The 22,883-nt window shown below is 41.3% G+C and overlaps 1 protein-coding gene across 3 annotated transcripts; it reads right to left on the bottom strand.

The window, feature by feature from the left end:
- Window positions 1-235: 235 nt before the first annotated feature.
- On the bottom strand, window positions 236-15,105 carry LOC117372060 (isocitrate dehydrogenase [NADP], mitochondrial). Of its 3 annotated transcripts, none has more exons than XM_055222465.1 (11): window positions 12,605-14,152; window positions 5,887-5,958; window positions 3,747-3,912; window positions 3,279-3,439; window positions 3,045-3,188; window positions 2,242-2,378; window positions 1,676-1,827; window positions 1,489-1,601; window positions 919-1,016; window positions 748-840; window positions 236-567 (listed from the first exon to the last, which is right to left on the bottom strand). In XM_055222465.1, exons 1-11 carry the CDS (start codon window positions 14,135-14,137, stop codon window positions 483-485), a joined length of 2,754 nt encoding a protein of 917 aa, XP_055078440.1. In that variant the 5' UTR covers window positions 14,138-14,152; the 3' UTR covers window positions 236-482. The 3 variants fall into 3 exon arrangements, with proteins under 3 accessions (XP_055078440.1, XP_033823677.1, XP_055078441.1); XM_033967786.2 differs by lacking the exon at window positions 12,605-14,152 and adding an exon at window positions 8,287-8,541 and having other exon boundaries at window positions 5,887-5,978; XM_055222466.1 differs by lacking the exons at window positions 236-567; window positions 748-840; window positions 919-1,016; ... (5 more) ...; window positions 3,747-3,912; window positions 5,887-5,958 and adding an exon at window positions 14,869-15,105 and having other exon boundaries at window positions 11,496-14,183.
- Between the last annotated feature and the right edge of the window lie 7,778 nt (window positions 15,106-22,883).

Below are 22,883 nucleotides of genomic sequence, written 5' to 3'. Positions count from 1 at the left end.
ACATCCTATGACATCCATCAGTTTTCTTCCTATTGACATCACCTTTCCAAAATCTGAACGCAAAGTCAGTCCTGTCCTTACGCTCTCAAGAGTCCCAGATTAAAGTAACAATCACAGTTAGAGACATTTTCCATGAGATCAATGCCATGTTATTGATAAGCAAACAACATAATTTCATATAGTGAGTTTTTATACAATGGCTCCAACAGTGTTATGGTAATAAACTTGCTCTCGGTGTGGTCAAACCAGATTTATTGGTGCGGACGTTGGACAATCTTTCGCAAGGTGTAACAGTATATTACAGTTCTCACATTACAAAAATACAGCCTTGAAATAATGGACAGTGAGGGAGGCAGCTGATTGACAGCTCTAAGAGCCTATAAATCCTACAATGTATAACTTCCTTCAGTTAATCGTCTTTTTTTGACCTTTAGGTTAGAAATGAGGTACAAAAGCCAGTAGGAGCTATGGTATTTTTTTCTTCATTTTCCAAGAGCCTTATCCAGGTTTGTCTTGATGGCGTCCAGGAAGTCAGTGGTGTTAACGTAATGCTCATTCAACTTGACACTAAGAAACAGATTAACATTCAATTTAGAAATCTGTACAGATCACCAGAAAAGAAAACATGAGGAATGATCCACCCATTACATGCAAATTTCTAAGGCTGACAAAAGAGCAAAACCAACTTTTAAGTGTAGTAAAGACAAGTTTAAGACAATACTTGAAAAATCAACAAGAAATTCTTACTTGGAAAGTCCGTGAATGCAGCCCGCGAGGTCCTTTGTCATTGTCCCACTCTCCACAGTCTCCACACACACCCTCTCTAGTGTCTGAGAGAATCTGAAAACCATCACAGCAATACATTATTCATATTAATCTGATATACACAGGAAAGCATAGCACAGGAGCTGGACTAACTTTATAAGATCAGGGTTGCCGTCGAGTTTGCCGCGGTGCTCCAGGCCTCGAGTCCAGGCGAAGATACTGGCGATGGGGTTGGTGCTGGTTGGTCTTCCCTGAAGACAAATTAGATGGTCAAAATTTTGTAGATATTAGCACTTTTTATTTTGTGCAGCCAAAAACACTTTCTAGCATCATGTGCCATAATTGAAGCCATTTAAATTAAAGATTTGAGAAACTTTGAATGCTGTTTAATTTAAAAAGGGAAATGTGTAGTGATTTTACATATTTTGTTAAAAAAATAAATAAATAAAATTATACACCTTAACACCAATGTCACTGATCAAGGTGAACATTCATTTTTCGATTTTCCATTTGGATATATTCACAAAATACCAAAAATGTTTGCAGAATAACGGCTTGACTGTGTGCAGGGGCCAGGACGGCAGGAGTGTGGTATGACGTAATTTACAAGCTCATGCAAAGCCATCTACACAAGGTCACAGAACAAACCCCTGTCCTTCTCTACCATCACCACAAGGGGGCAACAGTTATGTTTATACTCTAGCCTGACCAAAGCCTCCTGACCTTCTGGTGCTCGCGGTAGTGCCGGGTCACTGTGCCGTGGGCCGCCTCTGCCTCAATGGTCTTTCCATCGGGACACACCAGAACAGAGGTCATGAGCCCCAGAGAGCCAAAGCCTGAGAACACACATAATCACTAACATTACAATGATCACCATGGAAACCAGAGGTAAAAGGGTTAGGAGTCTCACCTTGCGCCAGGATATCAGACTGCACATCTCCGTCGTAGTTCTTACAGGCCCATACAAAGGCTCCGGATGACTTCAGCACCTGGGCCACCATGTCATCGATCAGTCTGTGCTCGTACCAGATCTTCAGCTTGTCAAACTCTGGCTTGTAATTCCTGGAACAAAAAAAAAACAAAATCCATGCTCCAGCTTTTTTAAGGGCCAGCAATTTTATAGATACAAGGAGTCATAGTGACACGTGACACAAGGAGAGAATGGCAAGCATGGACAGCACTACCAGGATATGGCCTTCATAAATGTGTTGACATCTCATTTCTTAGTTGATCTAAAAATCCCACGACCATGTCACAATGCAGGTTTAATGGCAAAGCCAACCCCCAAAAAACAAAGACATCTTTTGATTTTTGGTTTCAGAAAAGGGTTTAGGCTTCAACTCTAACAGACACTGCATCATCCGATTCAATCAAGGGTGGCCAACTTTACATAGTACTGGACAAATAATTGAGCAAAGCCCAATATCACAACAATAACCTCAGGTTTCATGTGGGACAGTGTAAGTGCTGTCTTACTTCTCAAAAATATCCTGGAAGATGTCCTTAAAGCGTCCATCATAGGCTTTGAGGATGGTGTTCTTTGTGCTCATGTACAGGGGCCACTTCTTGGAGATGGCATACTGGAAACAGCTGTGAGCAAAGCCTGTGATGGACTGAGAGAAAGGTCAAAAGATCAGTGTTTTATCAGCGCAGCAGGTCATTCACCCAACTTTCACACTCATCAGAGCTGACCTCTGACACTTTGGCTAACAGCTGCGCAAACAGAAGCAGGCAGCCAACTGTAACTCTGAACGCTAAGTAAATTTAGTTACATACATTTAACATGGTATCGAACACAATTTAAATCAATTGCTTTCAAGCGGCAGTGACAGCTCTATGCCTGTATCCAAAGGCCTTATAGGCTTGTAAACATAATGACAGACATTGCTCAACTCCAATTGGTGTCAGTATACATTTTCTCTGGTAGCTGATCAGAAATGTACACATGACAGTCGCCAGTAGGTTCCAGCGCATGTTTCTTACTTTCTGAAGCGAACTGCAGGCTTATGACTTAAGAGTCAATTGATTCTCCATGCAATATGTACATCTTGAAAATGCTTATGATCCCAGCAAATCACTTAAAGTGACAGTTAATATTTATAATTGACATCAGAAAACACAAAGTTGACATTAACCCACCCTGTTAAGGGACAAACTGCTGCACTATAGCACTGAGCAGACACACAATGATCGGTCTGTACTTGTCACACATTGCAAGTGAAGTACCTTTTTAATTATTTAAGTTCCAAGTAATTAAGATGAAGCAGCTGCACACTCACCTCATCGGTGTTGTACATGCCCATGCCACAGCCTCCAGCCGGGAAATCGTACACCTCCCACTCTGTAGAAGCACTGCCGTCACTTGGGGAGAAGATGATCTTGAACTTTCCTGGCTGGTTCACAACAAAGTCTGTGGCTCTGTACTGCAGACACACATCACATGAGGCGGTTCAACAGTTATAATGCTCCAGTCCACTTCCTACAAATGAGGCAATCATGTTAAAATTGCTCACCTGGTCCCCAAAGGCGTGTCTGCCAATGGTGATGGCCTGTGTCCAGCCAGGAACCAGCCGGGGAATGTTCTGGCAGATGATTGGCTCTCGAAACACGGTCCCACCAAGAATGTTTCTGATGGTACCATTTGGGCTTTTCCACATTTTCTTCAAGCCAAACTCTAAATGAATAAAGAAGCATGAGAAGAAAATATCAGAATTTACTTTTTCATAGTTGAAGACGACGCTGGTCAATGGGAGGGCATCTGGGCAAGTCATTTCACTAACTTGTTCCAACCCAGGAATAACTTAAGTCAAAATGCACTCTACATTGAAGTTTTGATAAATGAGTGTGTGATGTCTAGATGTAGCATTTTCACTGATGGGGTTCTTATTCATCTTTTAAACAGCTCTACACTTCTCTACTTCCTAAGATGATTCTAAACTGAAGCAAACTCAAAGTCTTTCTCAAGTCTTAATGGGACAGACCTTCCACTCGAGCTTCATCTGGTGTGATGGTGGCACATTTGACTGCAACGTTGTATTTCTTGGTGGCCAGTGCGGAGTCGATTGTGACCTGGTCGTCAGTCTGGTCCCGGTACGGCAGCCCCAGGTCATAATATTTCAGCTCCACATCCACGTTGGACAAGATCAGCTGAAACACAGAAAGCCCTTCTAATATTACTCAAGCCTCAGACTAATTTGCAGTGGGGCGGGGCATAGGCCTGTCACAATACTGCATTGACTACTCCTTCAATAGATGATAGATTGAACAAAAATTCTTGGGGGTCAATATCGTGGGTACTTTGTCATCACTCTACTGTTTAACTTTATTATTTTTATGTAATATCATTTGAAGATTTGAGCTGTTGTCATGGAAATTCATTTGTCTTCATGTTGTGAAGAAAATATTCTTGTATGTCTTTGTGTAAATGCATTTGCTCTGTCAGAGGCCCAGACCATACATTAACATGTGTGAAGGCTCTGTCCCATCCCACAGGAAACTGTTTTACCTACTTAAGTTTAAAGGCTGATTAACTCATGTGTGAAACAAAAGTCACTGCCTTGATATGTATGTAGCTTTGTGATTCTGGTGTAAATACTCATCCCTTCCCCCGAGCTCAGATGCTCGGGGGAAGGGATGCTCTGAGGGGGAGACAGACTTGTTTGGGGGTCTGTGGCCATGGTAGGTCTGGGCCCTGTCCTGTCCATCTGTTGTAACAAAGAATAAACCTTTTTATATTTCATAACTCACCACGCAAAGGGATTATTAGTCATCAAGCTAGTAATTTTCCACAACACTGCAGACAGTTGAAATAAAGAACCAAATAAAAAAAAACTAATGACTCTACTAGTGTTTGAGTCTTCTATTATTTACATTGTAAATTCTGACTTTTAAAAATACCGTATTTTCATATATTTTCATACTTCGTCCGGGGGTGCGACTTCTACTCAGATGCTACTTATGTGAAATTAAAATATATAAGTTCACATCTTTGTTACTGTCAGACTGACAACTGTGCGGGGTCACTATGCTTGTGCACCAGTATCTACTTCATCATTGAAAATGTAAAATTTCCACATTACAGTAATTCAAAAGACATCTGAGAAAGACTGAACAAAAATGCCCCCTAAAAGAAAATCGTATTCTGCTGAGTCTGATGACAGCCATGTAGAAGAGGAAGCGGTGCTTCATCTGCCTCCGGAGTTGGCAAAGTTTTTCAGAAGTGACACAGAAGATGAAGAATTCAATAAATTTTGTGATTTGGAGTGAGATCGAGAGTAAACTTGTTTTTATGCTTTAATTATCTGATTAACTTAATATCTTACATTAACATACCAGACACGTGTTCAGGTCCCCGTCTATGCTTCACGTAGCTGAATGAATATAAATGTGTTAGATTAGCGTGCTGTACTGCTATACAGCCTGTTAAAGATAAAATGTCTGTTCTTGGTCCCGGATTTTGGAGAAAAAAAAAGAAGCGACAAACGTTTTTTCTTCATTATGCATTTTTTGACCCGTGCAACTTATGGTCTGGAAAATACGGTACATTTGTTTCAGTATTATTGTTTATATTATAGGTTATTTAGTGCCTCTCCGTTTAATGCAGCTCTATGCACAAACATTTTTCCCCACCCATTGGTCATACTCTATGTGAGTGATAGGTGGATTTACCCAATCACTGAAGTGTGAATTCTCAAATGGCTTTAGTTGTCTTAAATGTTATTGAATTTGTGATCTAGAAAATCAAAATGATTTTTATTTGGTGCTATATCCCGCCTCTAATTTGTAATATGCATTTCCACAGGCCTTTCTGAAAAGTGGGGCACAAGGGCTTACTGCTTTTGTCATGTGCGCTCTTTTGCTTTGCAGAGTAGATAGACACATGGCGGAGTGTGGGAGAGGTGCAGAACATGGTCACAACTACCACCAACAGTATATATTGCAGTGTCTCAACTATGTAAAAATATTTCCAAACCCTGAACCATAGTAAATGTTGATCAAAAGTGCTTCAATCTGCCCCAGTCCTGCCTCAGGAGTCTGGACCTTTGCAGACAGAAGGTGTACTGGTGCAGGGAGGTGAGGCCATGAGAAAAAAAAAATTATAAAAAATAAATGAATAATCACCTTTTCCTTGATGAACTCCCAGATGATACGGGTCATCTCATCTCCATCCATCTCCACCACTGGCTGGGCAACCTTAATGCGTTTGTCAGCATCTGTAGACAACAAAAAGGTTAGGTGGATATTTGTGTGTAGTTAAAAACTTAAAGTGCACCATAAAACTTTAAACAATGGGCATACGTTACAGAACACTGAAGTGTCAAGAAACAGGTTACTAATATCACAAGCAAGACAACAATTTTGGCCCAACAATTTTGTTAGTTTTAGTAAAATCTATGCTTCTAAAAGCACAGATTGTCATCATTTTAGTTCATGCCAAAGCAGTTGCAAGATGATTGTGTCAAGAAATGCCAGGCCAGACTAACAAGATTACAGGTGAATTTGTAAAGGCAGACAGATGCAGATTAGCCATCGACTTCTGCAAATAAAACAAACCAACAGTTTGATTCTCCACAGCTCCCCTCTAGAGTGCAGTCTTACACTCAAATCAAGCCTGTTGATACCCGCCCCAGCAGCTGCACAGGCACATGCAGCAACTCAAAATAAACCAGACGCACCACTAGTATTAGCCTTATGTAATTGGCTAACATGAGAAAGGACAGTCAAAAAAAGCACATGGGTTAATGGAGTTAAAAAACAAACACTGACAGTTTGAGTGCATTCAGAGCAAGTTGGCTACAAACCAAATTGGTTTAAACAAAAAAAAAAAAAAAAAAAAGGGGGGGGGGGGACTTTTGCTCTTTGTGGTATGACCGCATAAACACTTGGTTGTGCATTTTGACAGTGTGCAAAAGCTAAGAAAATATTAAGTAAACTAAAGACAGTAGACCGGTGAAGGTGGGGAGGGGGTTCTTATGTAACCAAGGAGCAGCTCAACAAACTAAAGCTCCGGCTCAGCTGGTGTTAACAAAATACACACCAACAGATCAAGTCTCATTTTGAAACATTCTCCTTAGTTGTAAAATTGAAAATCTTCAATGCACCAAAACTAGTATCAGAACAAGATACTCATTTGAACAGGTCCTGGATTGTTTAAGAACCATATTGGAAATGACAGGAGGCAGTAACACTGTTTAAAAGGTGCATAAAAATGTGATTATGTGGAGATGTATACATTTCAAATGCTATATTTTAAGTAAAAAACTTGTTTGCGATGAAACTACAGTAATATCATCATGGCACTAGTCTAAACTTCTCAGTTTCAGGTAAAGCAGTTTGAATTTGACACACTTCAAACAGCCTAGCATACAGCCTACAGACAATTCTTTCCTTGTACGTTTATATGGATCAAATGATGAAGGTCCAGACAATAAAACATTCTGTTAAACATTTTAGTAGTTGCACCGGAGAATTACTCTTTCCAGGGAAGCACCTACTCATGGGTTAGTCTGTCACACACTGAACAAAAGCAAACAGCAGCAGCTCTCACACAGCCCCCACCCCTCACACATGCACGTACAGCTGTTATCCACCAGCACATGGGCCAACTTTTAACCTAGTCTGCATTCTAAACTTATGTAAAATGTCTCAAAATAATGCAAAGTCAGGATTAGTTACTGTGTCATTAAAAAGAAAGACATTTTAGAGGTGAGCACGTAGGAGCAAGGACGTTCTACAGCGTGAGTTTGGCCACTAGGCGTCTGATAGCAGCCTTTAAAGGTCTAAATGAGGTCCTTGGTCACTTGACTGGTTTGTTCTGTTGACTCAATAAACATCCAAAACGACGCGCCCTTCATCTGACCCCCGCCGAGCAATCAGTGCAAAGACATTTAAGAGTTATGCATTCCTTTACATCTAAAATACACGAGGCCCAGCGGTGATATATGATCAACCCTGCTCCAGACGTACAACCATAAAGAGCCTGTGGTCAAAAGAGTCACAGTTTAAGTGAACATGGACTCAAGAGAGGACGGGGCTCTGGATAACCATGGACGAACAGGACAGAGGCGGCCATTGCACCGTTCATTCAATTCACTTAGCGGAGGCTGACCTTGGACAAGTTTGACCGCTCAGTCCTCTGCTTTGTCCCTAAACCGTGTCTCCTAGCTGCTCTTCACTGTCGGGGAGTCTATATTTGACTCGAGTGGGTTCTACCGGTTTCCATCGCGCATTTCCTTTGACCCTTTTAACATCTTCGCCGGCGTTAGCACAGAATGCTATTCATCAAACTGGGAACAAAACCGTGCAATGCTAATCAAGCTCAGCGCCAAGTTTTATTTTCTACCAGGACAGAGCCCCAGGCCGCTCTCGACGGCAGAGCTCTTGGTTTGACTGTGTGTCTTTTGTAAGAGCTAGCTTTAGCAGACAGTAACCCGAGCCGCCGCAGAGCGCCATGTTAGCAGAGTCTGCAGCGGACTAGCGGCGACAGAGAGATGCTGATGAGGATGAGCCGGGATCACTCACAGTTTCTTTGTTGCAGAGACAGGCAGTTGGCAGCCGGGGCCAGCACCGCGGGGTTTCGGGAGAACGCAGTGGCAGCGCCCCTGGACAGAGAGCTGAGGACTTTCAGATATCCAGCCATGTCTGCGTGGCCCGGTTCACTTCGCGGCTAACACCACAGTAACTCAGAGCAAAGAGGGGAACGACGCTCGCGCGCTGTCTGCAATATAGATCGCTCCTCTGCAGCCCCGCCCATCGCGTCTCCCGCTGGGCACGCACGGGAGCACGCGGCGCTACGTCACTCCGACACAGGAAGTACACGTTGTGCAAAAATCTGCACCCCGACCCCATCAGACACATGTGATCATCAACGCCGTCATATCTGAGACTTTTTGATGTTTTCTCCACGAGTTTTCTCATATATTATCTTGAACCGCTGGCCAGATTTAAATCAAACGATTAAAAAGTACGAACAGCCGTTTGCCTCAACCTACAACACATTCCCCATTTCACGTGGAATGGGATCTGATGAAGTCAGATTTCTGCAAGATTATGTGTTTGAGGAAGCAGGTCGCAGATTGTCAAAGAAGTTGGCAGACTTACATTAAAGTGTATTTTACCAACTCCGGTTGAAATGCAAAATAAACAGCAAACTGTTCATATGTCTTAACAGAAAGTAAGAAATTTAAATTAAATCTGGCAAATCAATTAAGTCCACACAACTGTAGTCACCCTAATGAACTCAAACGCGCAGCTTTTATACTCACTCTGAAAGTAAGCCCGCCCACTAGGTAAGTCCATTTTTCTGTACAGGTAAGTACGCCTAAGTGTTTAACATTAGCAGGCAAGTACATATATGGTTTAAGTACTTTAGCTAATGAGTTAAAAAATAAAACTATAAAATAAATCAAATACAAAATACATAGAAAAAAAATAAAAAATAAAACAAATCAAATAACTTCAAACAGCTCATCCCTCCACATGGTCTGGCCCATGACCTCAACCAAAGATCACAGAAACGGGACAGTGGACCATCTCCTCTTTCTCAGGAGTGGACCATGTAGTGAATCTCCTAAATGTGAGTATGTATAGATTTACACGTTTTAACAAATAAAGCATATTTAAATTAACAGCTTTATGTGGTAATGCAACTAAAGTGTAACTAAATAAACAAAACGTTATTGTGAATGTTTAGTTGAATATGGTAAATTAAGAAAATGAAATGATTTAAGTGGCAAATAAAATAATGGGACAAAGTGAGCAAACCAACTTTCTCACAATGTGATTTACAACTTTATGTCACTAACATTTTTATGATTGAAACCTTTGGATCTTAAATGTGGGCGAGGCTTGAAAACCAACTTTGGCCCAACACTGATTTTCAACCCAACTGTAGGCCTACATTATACTGGTGTGTACAGCATATCATTATGTGTCATGTTTTTTTTTTCTGGCATATGGGTACTATGTGCAGGGCCAGAGTCTTGGGACAGTGTGCGCCTGAGTCTGTGGCTCTTTGATAAGTCAGGTGTCCCTGTAGATCCCTGTGTTCGTGGACCAGTGTCCCTGCATTAATACTGGTTCAGTTCAGGATTATGTGGACCGCATGTCTCCGTAGATTCGCTTATTTCTCAGGCTCTCTGAGGAACAGTAAACGGTGTCTTTCTGATTGGATTTGCCCATTTACTGTCTCTAGACCACAGAGCTTCCTAGAAGTGAAACTGTCTCAGTCTTAAATCCACCTGAGTCTGATCCCACATCGTCCCTACACAGCCACAGCTAATTATAGCTCAGCACGTAGGCTATACCAAGCCCAGACATTCATACAACGCACCACCTGCTCACATCTTGTCCCCCAGACAAGAATTGAAACTGCCCAATATTAAGGCCTTAATACAGACCAGACTATGATACAAAATAGCACATTATATTGGGTCATGAGCAGCTTCTCTAGTATGCTGAAGCCATTGCTGAAGCTTGCTTACCTGGGACGATAACCTTAACTGAAGCATAAAGTGCCCTCTGCTGGTGGAAAAATAAAACACCAGAATCTAGGAATAAACTCTGTTAATTAACACCAAAATGTTAAATATGTGAATTTTAAATTGCACTATAACATTTCTGGTGGGGGGCCATCATCTAGTTTGCCTCAATATAACAATAATGTGTTTACCTGGAATGTCCCCCAGTGGGGCATTAAAGTTATTTATCTCACATTTGGATTTTTTTTTTGCTAACAAAAATATCTTGAAAAACATACATTCTTATTGGGAGTGGGCTCCATAGATCTGACCTGTAACTTGTCCTGGTTGCATCATCTGCTTGACTCCATGAGCGTAATGCCACACTGTGTAACATTTCTAAGCAAAACAATAACATCTTATAGCAGACCTATTATGTAAAATTGACTTATCAGAGCTTTTAACCATTGTGTCCTTGTGTACTCACCTGAAGTTGTGTTTGGACTGATCCATGCATGTTTGAGTAATCTTTAATGGCTTATTTTCAAGGCACAATTTGGCCGATCAACTCCCGTTTTCACCGCCCTGGCATAAGCCAACTGATCTGTACTAACTTCATTCTCCAATTTAATTTTCTTAATCGGTGATTTGCATAGGGTTTTGCAGCGTCACAAAGTAATTTTGGTGCACATAATTAATTTTTTTTTTTTTATCCGCTACATGTGTGATGGGCAACTTCAGCATCAGAGGCGCCGACATCTTTGTTGTGATGACGTTTACGGTGACATCAGCTCCCACAGTTTTCTAACGTGGAAGTCAGTAAACTTGTTTCTTTTATTAAGTCGTCTTAGATCAGCATTCTGATTTAAAATGTGCAAATTATAACGTAATGATCCACAGGTGTCATAGATTATAACTATATAGCGGTCACAAGCACAATAGGTCTTCTTTAAAGACAGGCAGTGGACAGGCCAACCAAATTAGTGCATAGTGCACCTTTAGGAAAATATTAAACTGAAAAAGCAGTTAGCCCCTAAAATCCCAACTGTGAAAATAGGACACAGCTAATCCTGGCTAATATAGTTTAGTGTGTTTTGCACCATCTGCTTTAGTAACCCTTTTATCTGTGGGTTTAGGTAAGTAAACTCTTGCGGCGTTGTTCATGGTTGAAACCCTCCCATTTGCTGTATGTCGTATGTATTATATTATTATATTAGTATCATTATATAGTGACGTCCTGGAAAAAAACAAAAATACTGAACCTGATCATTTACACTGGTGACAGGTTTATTATCCCACTATAATGTGCACGTGAACAAAAAACAACACTAGAATTTAGAAGGTAGGCCCATATGTCACATCTTTTGCAGTAATACACACAAACCAGAGATGGACTTACACATTTAGTCAGAATATACATCAAACTACCTGCAAAAATACTTTTCATCACAAATAAGACACATGGAAGTGGTGTGATCTTCAGTTCTGATTGCCTTTAGTGTTAAATGATACGTGACAGGTTGTGCTTGTCACATATCATTTAGTCTTTGTTCTATACCTTCATCTTAAGGCGTGAATTCAGTCTAACATCTCCAGTGCAGGCCAGAAACAGAACATATTTTGGTTACATACAAATTAAATGTTCATTAAATGTATGTTTTTTAAGGTTATTTGTTTTGAAGGCACTTCATACATATTTGCTACAAACAGTGAATTTTCATCACACTCAAAGCTACATATCAGACAGGAGCATGACAATACTCAGTCTATCACAAAGTGCACCACAGTGGCATTGGGCTCCTGTGGACCCTGTTAATCCGAACACATTACTATACTGAAAGAGCTAGATCTAGGAAAATGTCAGAAGGCATATTCATTGGTTTCAGTCATGTGACTTTTCTGATGTGGTGGCCATCTACAACTTTTACATAGCAATTAAAGACCATCCCTTTTTTACACAAATGCTAATTGAAACACTAGCCTACATCGGTTGCTAGCATATTTACAGTTCATTAAACAGTAGTGAAATTCATTAATTTTGACATGTTTTGATATGTTGTGCCATTATCCTTGCAGCAGAAAAACAGCAGGGCCTTATTTTTTTAGTCACATTTGTGCTGGGACCCTAGATGGCACATCCAAATGCTGCGTCACTTTAAATCTATGAATACATTCAAACTGCAATACATACTGTTTATAACCACCTGGAGTTGAACTGTCCCCTAAATGGGGCTTAACTGTGAAAAAAACTATATTGCTCTTTTTCTATGTATTTCCTCTACATATAAATACATTGTAGGCTACATACAACATAGGTGCACTTGACGTAATTCTGAAAGGGTATTATGTCCGACACCAAGGCCTTCTGTGCACTAATGAGCCGGCTCTTCAAAATCTGAGAGCTGCTTCATCTGCTCCACCTGCATAGAGTGCCGTCTCACCAGCTTCTTCTTGGACACTAGGCCGCCTCTCTTTGGTGTGTTGGGTGCTACTGGAGCTATGGATCTGATGCCTGAGGCCAGAGGAGAGGAGGGCTTGCTACTGACTCCTATGTCTGGAATAGGGGGGTTTGGGTTAACGTTGAGGGGGGGCAACTGCCCAGGTCGAGTGTGTGAGATGTGATCCAAGAGCAGAGTGCCCGAGCCCCGGCGCTCTAGCAGACCGGGGGCACGTCTACGGACCGTGCTGGGGGACGACGTGCTGCTGTTGCTGTCCAAAGACTCTCTGGAACTAGTGAGCAGTGCCAGAGGAGAGGTATTGAGTTTTCTCCTCTCCACTGGGACTTTGGGAGAGTCTGAGACAGAGTCAGAATACAGCTGTGAGTCTGAGTCGTAGTGCTCGTTTCCCACCCTTCTCCTGGGTCCATCCTGCTCTGAGGGCACGGTGCTGCGGCGAGCCAGAGGCTGGTGCTGGCTCACACAGCGCTCATATGAGGCCTTTGACGTGGGGGGCACTGACAGAGATGTGCTCATCTTACATGGCTGCTCCCCCATTATAGGAAACATACTGTCTTTGCCATCCACACTGTTGTGTCGAGATAAAACCGGCCTCTTGCTCAGGGACAGTCCATTTATTCCTGAAACCACATCCTCACAGCTGGCTTTCTTACTCTCATCCTGAGCAGCAGTAGCAGCAGCAGCAGCAGCGAGCACAGAAGGTGCTATCAGCCCCCATGGCTCTGATTGCAGCCTCTTCAGCTGAGGCAGCCGTGCACGTTTTGGGTTAGTGGGCCGTCGGCTTGGAGAGATAGGGCCGTTGGAGGGTTTTCCCGCTGAGCTGGACATTTTCATCTTGGTTTGAAAGCTGAAGACAGAGTTCTGCTGTTCTGTCTCAGCCGTCACTTCAATGTCTGATGGAGAGGTACAGAATGTGGAGAAGGAGCGATTGTCCAGCTCTGGGGAAGGGGGCACATTCAGGTACTGTTTGGTGGTTTTAGTCCCTGAGGGGGACTTGTCTGTAGTGATGATAATCACCTCTTTGCCTTTAGCCTTACAGGCGTCTAGTAGCAGTTTGAGAGTTTCCTTGTCATCTGCATTGATGGCATAGACCAGAGCTGAGGCCCCAGTACGATCCTCCAGACTCGGGTCAGCTCCATTCCTCAGCAGCAGCTCCACCACCTCGTGGCCTGCGCGGTGAATGCATGCGTGCATCAGGGTGGTGCGGCCCGCCTTGTCCTGGATGTTGGGATCGGCCTGGTTGTCCAGCAGGTACTTGACTAGTTTGTCTTTGCTGACACTCTGCTGGTCAGAATGTGAGGACATACATGCTACCATCAGAGGAGTTTCTCCTCTCTCGTTACTCTCATTAATGTAGGCTCCACCCTCCAGCAGCAGCCGGGTCAGTCTGAGCCTCCGCAGCCACACCGCCTTCAGGAGAGAGTTCCCATCTGTCCGGAGCTCCAGGATGTCTGCCATCTCAGCCAATCACAGCACTATCCTGGTCCACCTACAGCCCACAGCACTGAGGACATACGACACAAGAGCCATTAGGTGAAGATACTGTCTTATCAGCACCACCAGGTGGCACTCTGTCTCAATGCACAAGTTAAAAAATAAGATTAATATGACGTGAGCATTTTAACATATATGTGAAATCCAATAACAGCCAATTACAGATAGAAGCCAACGGGTCAAAACAATATGTCCCTGTGTTTAACTGCACACAACCAGGAATAAGTCTGTACTGGCTACAGTAATAAAGGCAACCGAGAAAATGTTTGTAAAAATGGAGATAAGTTGTCAAATTGGAAAGTGAAGACGGTAGCCTATATTCATGCCTTAAATATATACATGTGGATATTTCTCCTGGGCTATAATCCTGTGAGCACAGTAGGAGCGCTCAGGGCTGAGACGCAGCGGAGAATCCTGAGGAAAAGCAGAGCGCTGTCCAGGGTTCTGATCGCAATTTGTGCGACTGACGCGCTTCATTAGGGTCGAGAGCTTTTGATTGGTCCGGCTTCTTTTTTCACAAAACACATTAAAACAATATCACGAATCACTAGGCTATTGCCCAATTAGTTCATGATTAGATTTACTCGAGTTTCTTTTGAGATCTTGGATACTGCGTTGGCATCTTATCGTATCCACGACGTAAGGACGGAACATTTAACCTACGAAAGGTTTGTTAGAACTTTATAACATCTTACCTTAAAGGATAAGACTGTTTCCATCCTCAAAGTAACGGACGCGTGGTTAGACATCAGCATTAAAGGGTATAAGCCACACTTCATCAGTTGTGGTTGTAAACTGAGTCCTTGAGATTGTTGAGATCAGTGAGAGCCGTGGCTCTGTGGCTCCATGGCGCACGAGCCGCGCAGCTTATTATGGGCGCGCACTACATCAGTCCAATGGGGAGTTTTCCTCGCGCTGCGCACTGATCACAACCTGTAGATTCTGTGGGTTATAAATAACTTACTTTCTTGCTTGTTGAATGAAACGTGTGTTCAGTTGACGTCAGAGTGGACCAAAATACATCCCGTCAGATGAGCACCGCTGTCCTCATGCTCCTGTCTGCTCATCACATGGAAATGTCGTGTGCGCTGGGCACCTGCTGAGACTTTAGTAAAGCAGCGGGCTATAATGATATGCTTGTCAATGTTCTGGTCTAAAGACAGGTATAAAAGTCTAAAAGAAACAACAACAACAAACAAACATTTAGGCTAATAATAATAACAACAACAACAATAATAATAATAATAATAATAATAATAATAATAATAAATACTTTCCTCTGCCATGTGAGGACAAATCCCTTTACAAATACTATTATTATTAATTACAAATGAGCCACATAACATTGATGCAAAGGTTTGAGTTTGTGCATCTGATTTACATATAATCTATGGTTAATCTTGAACCCATCAAAACTCTCTGGGATTGTAACTATTATGTTTCGGCCAAATGATTCCTTCCTGATTTGATGGGTTTTGTAAGGACTTTTCCATATTCAGAGGATATAACATTCTGACTTCATTTTTCAATAATAGAGGACCCGTTTGAAACCCATGAGGCTTCGACTTTTAATGTTTCTATTCTTCTAAAAAAATAATAATAATAAAATAAAAAATAAAAAATCTGTTTTCAGACACGAAATTCCAGTTATTCCAGTTGTTTTGTTCCTAACAGGTTAAATGCCACAGGGAGGTCTTTTATACACATGTCTTTCCTTATAAAATGAACAATAGTGTAATGATATGTAGTCACATTATTTCAGCAGTTTCAAAATCTAAGAGACGAGAGTTGTGTCTCCTGTTATATAGGAGAGAATGTGATTGATAAGCAGTAGTTTTTCTTTTCCTTGTTAGGGCTCATGGTGACGAGTTATAAAGTCAGCTGCTGATCTGTTATTACCAGCTGCTATTACCTGTTCTGTGCTGAAGGGTTCCTTGTACTCCATTTGGTCATACATACAATTACTTGACAATTAAATAGACCCAAACTGCAGCAGCAGCAGCCATCACAGCTATATACAGCCTAACAGGGACATTTCTATTTTTAGGTTGCTATGAGACAGCACAGAAGCAGTTTCTAATGAGAGCAGTGATGTTCTGTGCCTGCAAGGAACAGGTAAACCCACACTGCTCCAACCCGCAGGATAAAAATATTGTGATCATTTAACCTTTATTTTTGCAGTTCGTATTATTTTGAATCAAACACATTTTTTGTTGATCTTGATTGAAATTCATGTATTTGCAGCCTCCTCCGATGAGCTGCAGTGTAAAACAATCCAATACACATAAAGGTTACTGAGAGAGAGATTAAAAACTGTATCAATTTATGCTATGGACTGCAGTTTTTGACAACTATGTCAGTGTGGAAAATGAGGTTACAGACTTAAAATCCACTTCACAGCAAAAAGCATTAGATTCTTGAATTTGTGAGGCCCTCAAATGTTGTCATATTGGGCTTTCAATGCTCCATGTGGATCACAACGTGGTGTGGGTCAGGGTTGACTCCATATTTTCCAGTTTGGCTTTATTCAATCCTCTCTCTTGCATAGTACTACACCTATGTGCAAATATACCAGCGTACAAACTGAAAGCTTCACTTGTGAAAACATGTGAACCTGTAACATCAGTCTCACCTTAGTCTCATAGTGATGTTACCTAGGATTTTATTCTTAGCCTATTGTGATGTAAGGCGGGCTTATTTATTATCAATATGAGTTCTGGATATGTAATAAACAGATATCTGCAACCCTCTTCCCTGTTATATTACTGAGTTTGTGTAGGACACCACCATCACCGGGCTGATCTTGAAGTGTGATAAATCTGCCAGTAGAAGGGACGTGGAGTCTCCAGCCCTGAACATGGATTATTTGAGTGACTCCCTTTGGGCAGGAGGCTTCGGTCCATTCAAACCTGAACATGTCTTTCCTCTGTCGTTATCTGAACCTCTGAACACTTCCTAATAATTCACTTTAACAATTTCCTCATGAATTGGACCTATACTTGATTTCATGTTGATTTCTGGGTTATTTAATTCTGATGTAAATGGTTTTTTTTTCCTGAGTTGTTCAATAAGGAAACAAAACAAGATGTAGTTTGTCATTGTGGTGCAAAAGAGGTGGCTTTTCCTTGCTGTGTTTGATGAGTTAAAAATGTTTAGGCTAAGACATGTTCTGGAGGCTTTCAGATTTCATTGATGATAAGAGCCTGATCATAAAACTGTTGTTAACGCAGCAGGAAGTCTGAAAAACTGTTACTTAAAAAAACATAACTTTATTGCTCATGACATATGTGAAAACGATGGCATGGAAATGGCACGGAACAAATGAAAATCAACACACTGAACCTAATGAGGGCCATTTCAGATAAAGCTGGACTGTTGCCTAGCAACAAAGATGTTGTGTTGGTGTTAGCAACTGCTAGCAAGCGCACACCAGTTATAATAGTAAATAGAACAGAAAGAGGTATTTGTATGATGAAACTGAACAGCTACACTTGCACTACACACGGCTGTCTAAACAGATACAGAAACAGAACAGATATGACAAATGTAAAATGTATTTCTACATTACATTAAATACACATAAGGCAATTCCTTGCTTAAAAAATAGTGTCTAATTTCACATTAAAGTCATATCATATGTTTAAAGCACTTGATTTGCAATAAACAGAAGACCTGACCATTGGGTTATCTGTAATGACATTAGTTCAGAGCATTTCCAGCTTTGATGCTGTTTGTGGGCTTTATCTTTCCATTCCTTTTTTTCTCTGTAAGCAGTGAACAAAAGTTTGTGATGTAACGTCCCGTTGTGTCCAGATCAGATCAGGGGTCACTAGTATGTTCAGGGGAACATATGCCCCAGTCTATAAGAAAGACAAAGCCTCATGAAAGTGGAGAAAAGGCTCTGTCACCCATGGGAGCATTTTCCATTTTCAGATTTACTCCATCGCAGCTGCTGCTCCGCTCCTGTCTTTACTAAATATAACCTATTCTTGTTGTGAGCTAAACTCGTCATCCAATGTCCAGCCCTATTTATATGAGCTGGGTACAGTGTCACCCAAAAATATGTGTTTTAAGCCCCTAGATCACCAATGTTCAGACGATGGAGCAGGAATCTAGAGGAGAGAAGGTTATCTGGGCTCCAGCGCCTTACCTCAGGAGCTATCTTTAGCTGGATATTGATTGAACGTCTGGCTCCTTTCAGAAGGGGAGAAATTTAAGGGTTGTGTCCACAGTGTTGTAGAATGTGATGTCATAAAAGTAGAGGGAGGACAAGGGCGATTCACAATGGGTTTTTAGGTCCAAAAACTTGCCATATTCTACATATAAAGTCCTTCTGAGGGTGAATAACGTCAAAAGAACATGAAGTAACAGCCACCCTGAATGGAATTAACTGTGCGCTCAGATAACACCTATTCATACTGCCTTGACACGACACTGAAGACCCACTCAATACACTGTGGATCTATTCTTCTTGTGTTGGAGCATCACTATTCGAGCTCATCCCTGTCCCTTTAAAGAATGGATGTGACATTCTGGTGGCATTTGGTGTCTCAGAGATGTTATCAGCTAAACCGTGTGGGCTGTGACTGCGAGGTTCACTGTGTTTGGCCGCAACTTCCGCTTTTGCAGCCGCTGATGACTGGAGCTCATTACAACATACCCTTAAACTCAGCTCTTTGTTCCAGTGTCCACTCTGCTGTCCACGCACACATCTGCACATTATCGTCCTCATTGTCTACGTCCTGATTTGTATTTAATTTCTCTCTTTTTTTTTGTTGTTGTTTGTGCTTTTGTCTATTACCGATGTGGTCCTGTCTGAGTCTCTTGGCCAGGTTATGTCTGTAAATAAGAATTAGTTGTTAAAAATCTACCTCTAAAAATAAAGGTTAAATAAAAAATAATATGCAAAGTTATTCCAAGAGCTTTACAGAATAAGAAAGATATTAAAATCAAATAAAGGATGAACTGGCCCTGAGTGCTGTGGCAGACCTCACTTATAAATCAAATGCTTTTAATTTTTTTTTTTTAATTGCACCTTTTAAGACACCCAAAGTGCTTTACCGTGCATTATTTATTCTTTCCACACTCACTATCGTAGCCAAAGATGTCCTAGTGAAAGCAAGACTGCCAATCTGCACCATGGGCCACTCCAACCAACAGGAAAACGTGGATAAAATGACAGAACTTGGTCCGAGCGGGAATCAATCAGGTGCAGGTGGCGAACTTTCCACCGTCAAAGTCATATAGCGCTCCTTTATGAGTGAGCTGTGACCCATTAAAATATGCGCATAGGAGATGAGATAACAGAACAGTAATAAAGCCAGAGAATGGGGGATGTAATCAAGAAAAAAACGTCCGTGGGATCTAAAGCAGTGGAGGAAATCCAAAACAGCATGTGCATTATATTACCCTATAGCTTCAGAGTTGACCTGTGAAGGATGTAAGAGAAGCCTTTCTGATTGGCTGATAGCGTCATACAGGAGATTAGAAGTGAGGTAGAAATGAAAAGTGTACGCTTCACCTCATGTTTTCCCAAATATTACAAGCAAATCTTTGATCATCGCGCCTGATCCCGTCTCAGTGTCCGGAGCAACACCTGCCTTCTGGAGCAGTAATTAAGTGCAGCATAATTGGCCAGCATTATACAGGTCTGTGTGGTTGTTGTGTATCATGGCTGTATCCTGGGAGATGCTTGAATATCTAATAAAGAGTTTGGTACTCATTTTGCAAAGTGGACCCTTTGATGTCCGTCCGAGTTGAATTGTGTATTTTGTGTTTAACTTAATGAAGTAGAAGGCTTGCAGCGTCAGAGGTGGTTGCTTATCAACTCAACGCTTTTCGTAGAGCCAGGAGGAAACTAAAATATATGCACTGAAACCTACAAATCATGAACTGTGTTGGCATGCGAGGCACATGTAGGTTGGGTTCTAAAGATCAAAAATCTCAGATGGAGGGCGGCTGGATGCTTTAAAATTCTTTGGGTTAGACTCAATTTTTAGATGAGTATGTATGTATAAGAGAAAAATCCACAACCTGCTCATTGATTTTAGGTTGATTGTTAGGAATTAAGCCCACAAACCTGAATTAATCCCAAATTATTACTGGCCGAGGTCCTTTTGACAGCATTAACACTTTGAAAATGCCACAATTTTTTACATTTTACCTTGTGTGCTGGCAGAAAATACATTCAGTTGTTTCATATGACAGGGCAGTAATAACCAATCTGGCAACGTGACAGTTAAAAGTCAAATTCTGTTATAAAACTGTCCTGACATCCACCTCATTGAGAATGTTATGACTTACACACAATTTTCTCTTTCACTTGCATGCTCATAAATACAGCAGACTGGATAAGTGGGAGTCTGGGGTCCTTTGTACAGGTAAAGAGCACTTTTCTAAGAACAGAAGATATTTATCTGGTAATTAAACATGTCGAAAACAAAAACATTCAACTGCCTCTGAACTGGATGAGTTACTGTGTTATTCTCTGCCTGCTGTCCCATCGATAAAACAGCAGAGAGAATGAATGTTTTGGTGGTATTTGTCACAGCTCCATTCACACCATGAAATCTGAGGCTCTGGAGCTTGCAGCCGATCGAAAGCCACATTAGTCTGTAGCTTACCAGTCTGCTATTGTGTTTTACAATCAACACAACCGCGTAAGTCCATACACCAATTATCACCTGACAAAACTGCATTTCCCATGTGCTCTGGGAACTGTGGGCTTCACAAGCAATTTCCAGTGTGTTCAGATGTATAATGCTGGACACAAATGGTATGTGGAAAGATTATGTTTATTTAACTACTGTAGAGATGGTTTCATGGCTTTTGCTCCAGGAGTTGAAAATGTGATTGTGGATATGACAAGGCCTTCAATTCACACCACAGTGACGCTTGTGACACCAGCATCATTCGGACCCCAGTCCACCCCCTCACACACGAGCTGTTTCTGTCGCAAAGAGCCTGACGTCAACTGACTCCTGTCTACCTTTCGCCGGCTCACAGACTTCAGCCATTATAGGAAGCGCTTTCTGTCATGGTGGAGAAGCAATTTACACAGTCTTCTGTATATGTATAAGACACTGTTTGTGAATAATTTGACTTTAATTTATTTATTAATTACTTTGATAATTAAAAGACGCAGCTGATGCTGATTAAAATTAGTACCACCTCCGGTCAAAAGAGCCATCATGTTTCAAAGTCACGTCAGAACAGTCTCTTTAAATCAGTGTCATATCAACGCTGTCGACAACACTGACCCCTCCCCAATTAAAAACACTGCAAACGCTGGTATCACAAGGAACAGCATTTAACACATCTCCAGTTAATTTCGACCTATTCACACAAATGAGGGAACTTTGGCTATTTGCTGAAATTTGTGCGTTTTTCTAGGCCAATAGGTCCCTCAAAACAATACCTGATGTTTAAACCCTGAAAAGAGGAAATCAAAAACTGATCTGATTTGTTCCTAGCGCTAACAAAGCCTGTGGCACATTGCTAGTATTCACATGCTTTTTTTTTTTTTTTTTTTTTACCACTATAGTACAGATTTACTACAGCGGGAACCTTCCACAATATGGCATTTCATTTATCCATCTTGGATTTATTCAATTCCTGGTGTTTTTTTTTATTGGAAAAACTTGAAACTTGAAAATCATACATTCTTACTGTGCGTAGAGTTGCCTCTCTGCAGAGCTGACCTGTAACCCAGTCTAGTGATGTCACCTGTCCTGATATAGATAGTTTAATGCATATGGAACATTAGAGGTAACTCAGAATGAAAACAAGTAGGTGGTGGACTTTGAAACAGAAAATGACCCGAAAGTGAATGTAGGATAATACAGGATTACTCAAACATCCAAGAATTAATCCAAAACTATCTAGAGCAGGGGTCTCAAACTCGCGAGATGATATTTTGTGGCCCGAAGGACAATATGAAAGTTTAATGTTAGTGTGGCGTTACCATGTTGCGTGTAGAAGGTAAACCCCAGCGCTGTGTACTCGCAAAATATTCAACAAATAACGACGTATATCCATAAAATCCACAAGAATTGGCGTATTTCCTCATGTATGTTGAAAACAGCGATGAGAAGATTTTAACAAAGCTTTTTTTGTGGAATACCTGATAAGCCCAGCCTCACCCAGACTCTTCCTCCTGTGGCCCCCAGATAATTTGAGTTTGAGACCCCTGATCTAGAGTAAGCTAATTATGAGGGAACACTTTTAAAACACAAACCAGTCTCCTTTAATCCTCATGCGCCCAAATGTGATTTTCATATTTTTGAGGTTGCATTAATTGCACAATATTTGCAATGGACTCATTCTGCTTTTCTGTTTCCAAAAAGAGCACAATAAAACTCATGTGCCTCTTGTAAAGTACATTATATTTTATAGTCCCGCCCTACATTCCTTTCCTCCAGGAGTTTTGCTGACATCATGAATGCACTGTACTGGTATTTTTAGTGGTGATTAATGCGACTGCAAAACCAGGGCAGTCAACCAGAGAACAAGCAGAGCCCGGCCAATGGAGACTGGGACTGTGTTGTCACAGCTCTGGCGGCAATTAGGACCGAACAAAGACAAAAAAAGAAAAACAGACATCTATAACATGTCACTAATCGCAAAACAAACTAAGATAACCTACATAAACAACAATCAGGTGTCTTTACTTTGACTTTTACTGAGCTTTACTGAGCTGCAAGACAAAAAC

The sequence above is a fragment of the Periophthalmus magnuspinnatus genome, chromosome 6, assembly GCF_009829125.3.
Source record: "Periophthalmus magnuspinnatus isolate fPerMag1 chromosome 6, fPerMag1.2.pri, whole genome shotgun sequence".
NCBI classification, from domain to species: Eukaryota; Metazoa; Chordata; class Actinopteri; order Gobiiformes; family Gobiidae; genus Periophthalmus; species Periophthalmus magnuspinnatus.
Note: the sequence above shows the minus strand (reverse complement) of the source record. Positions and strands in the feature narration are given on the sequence as shown.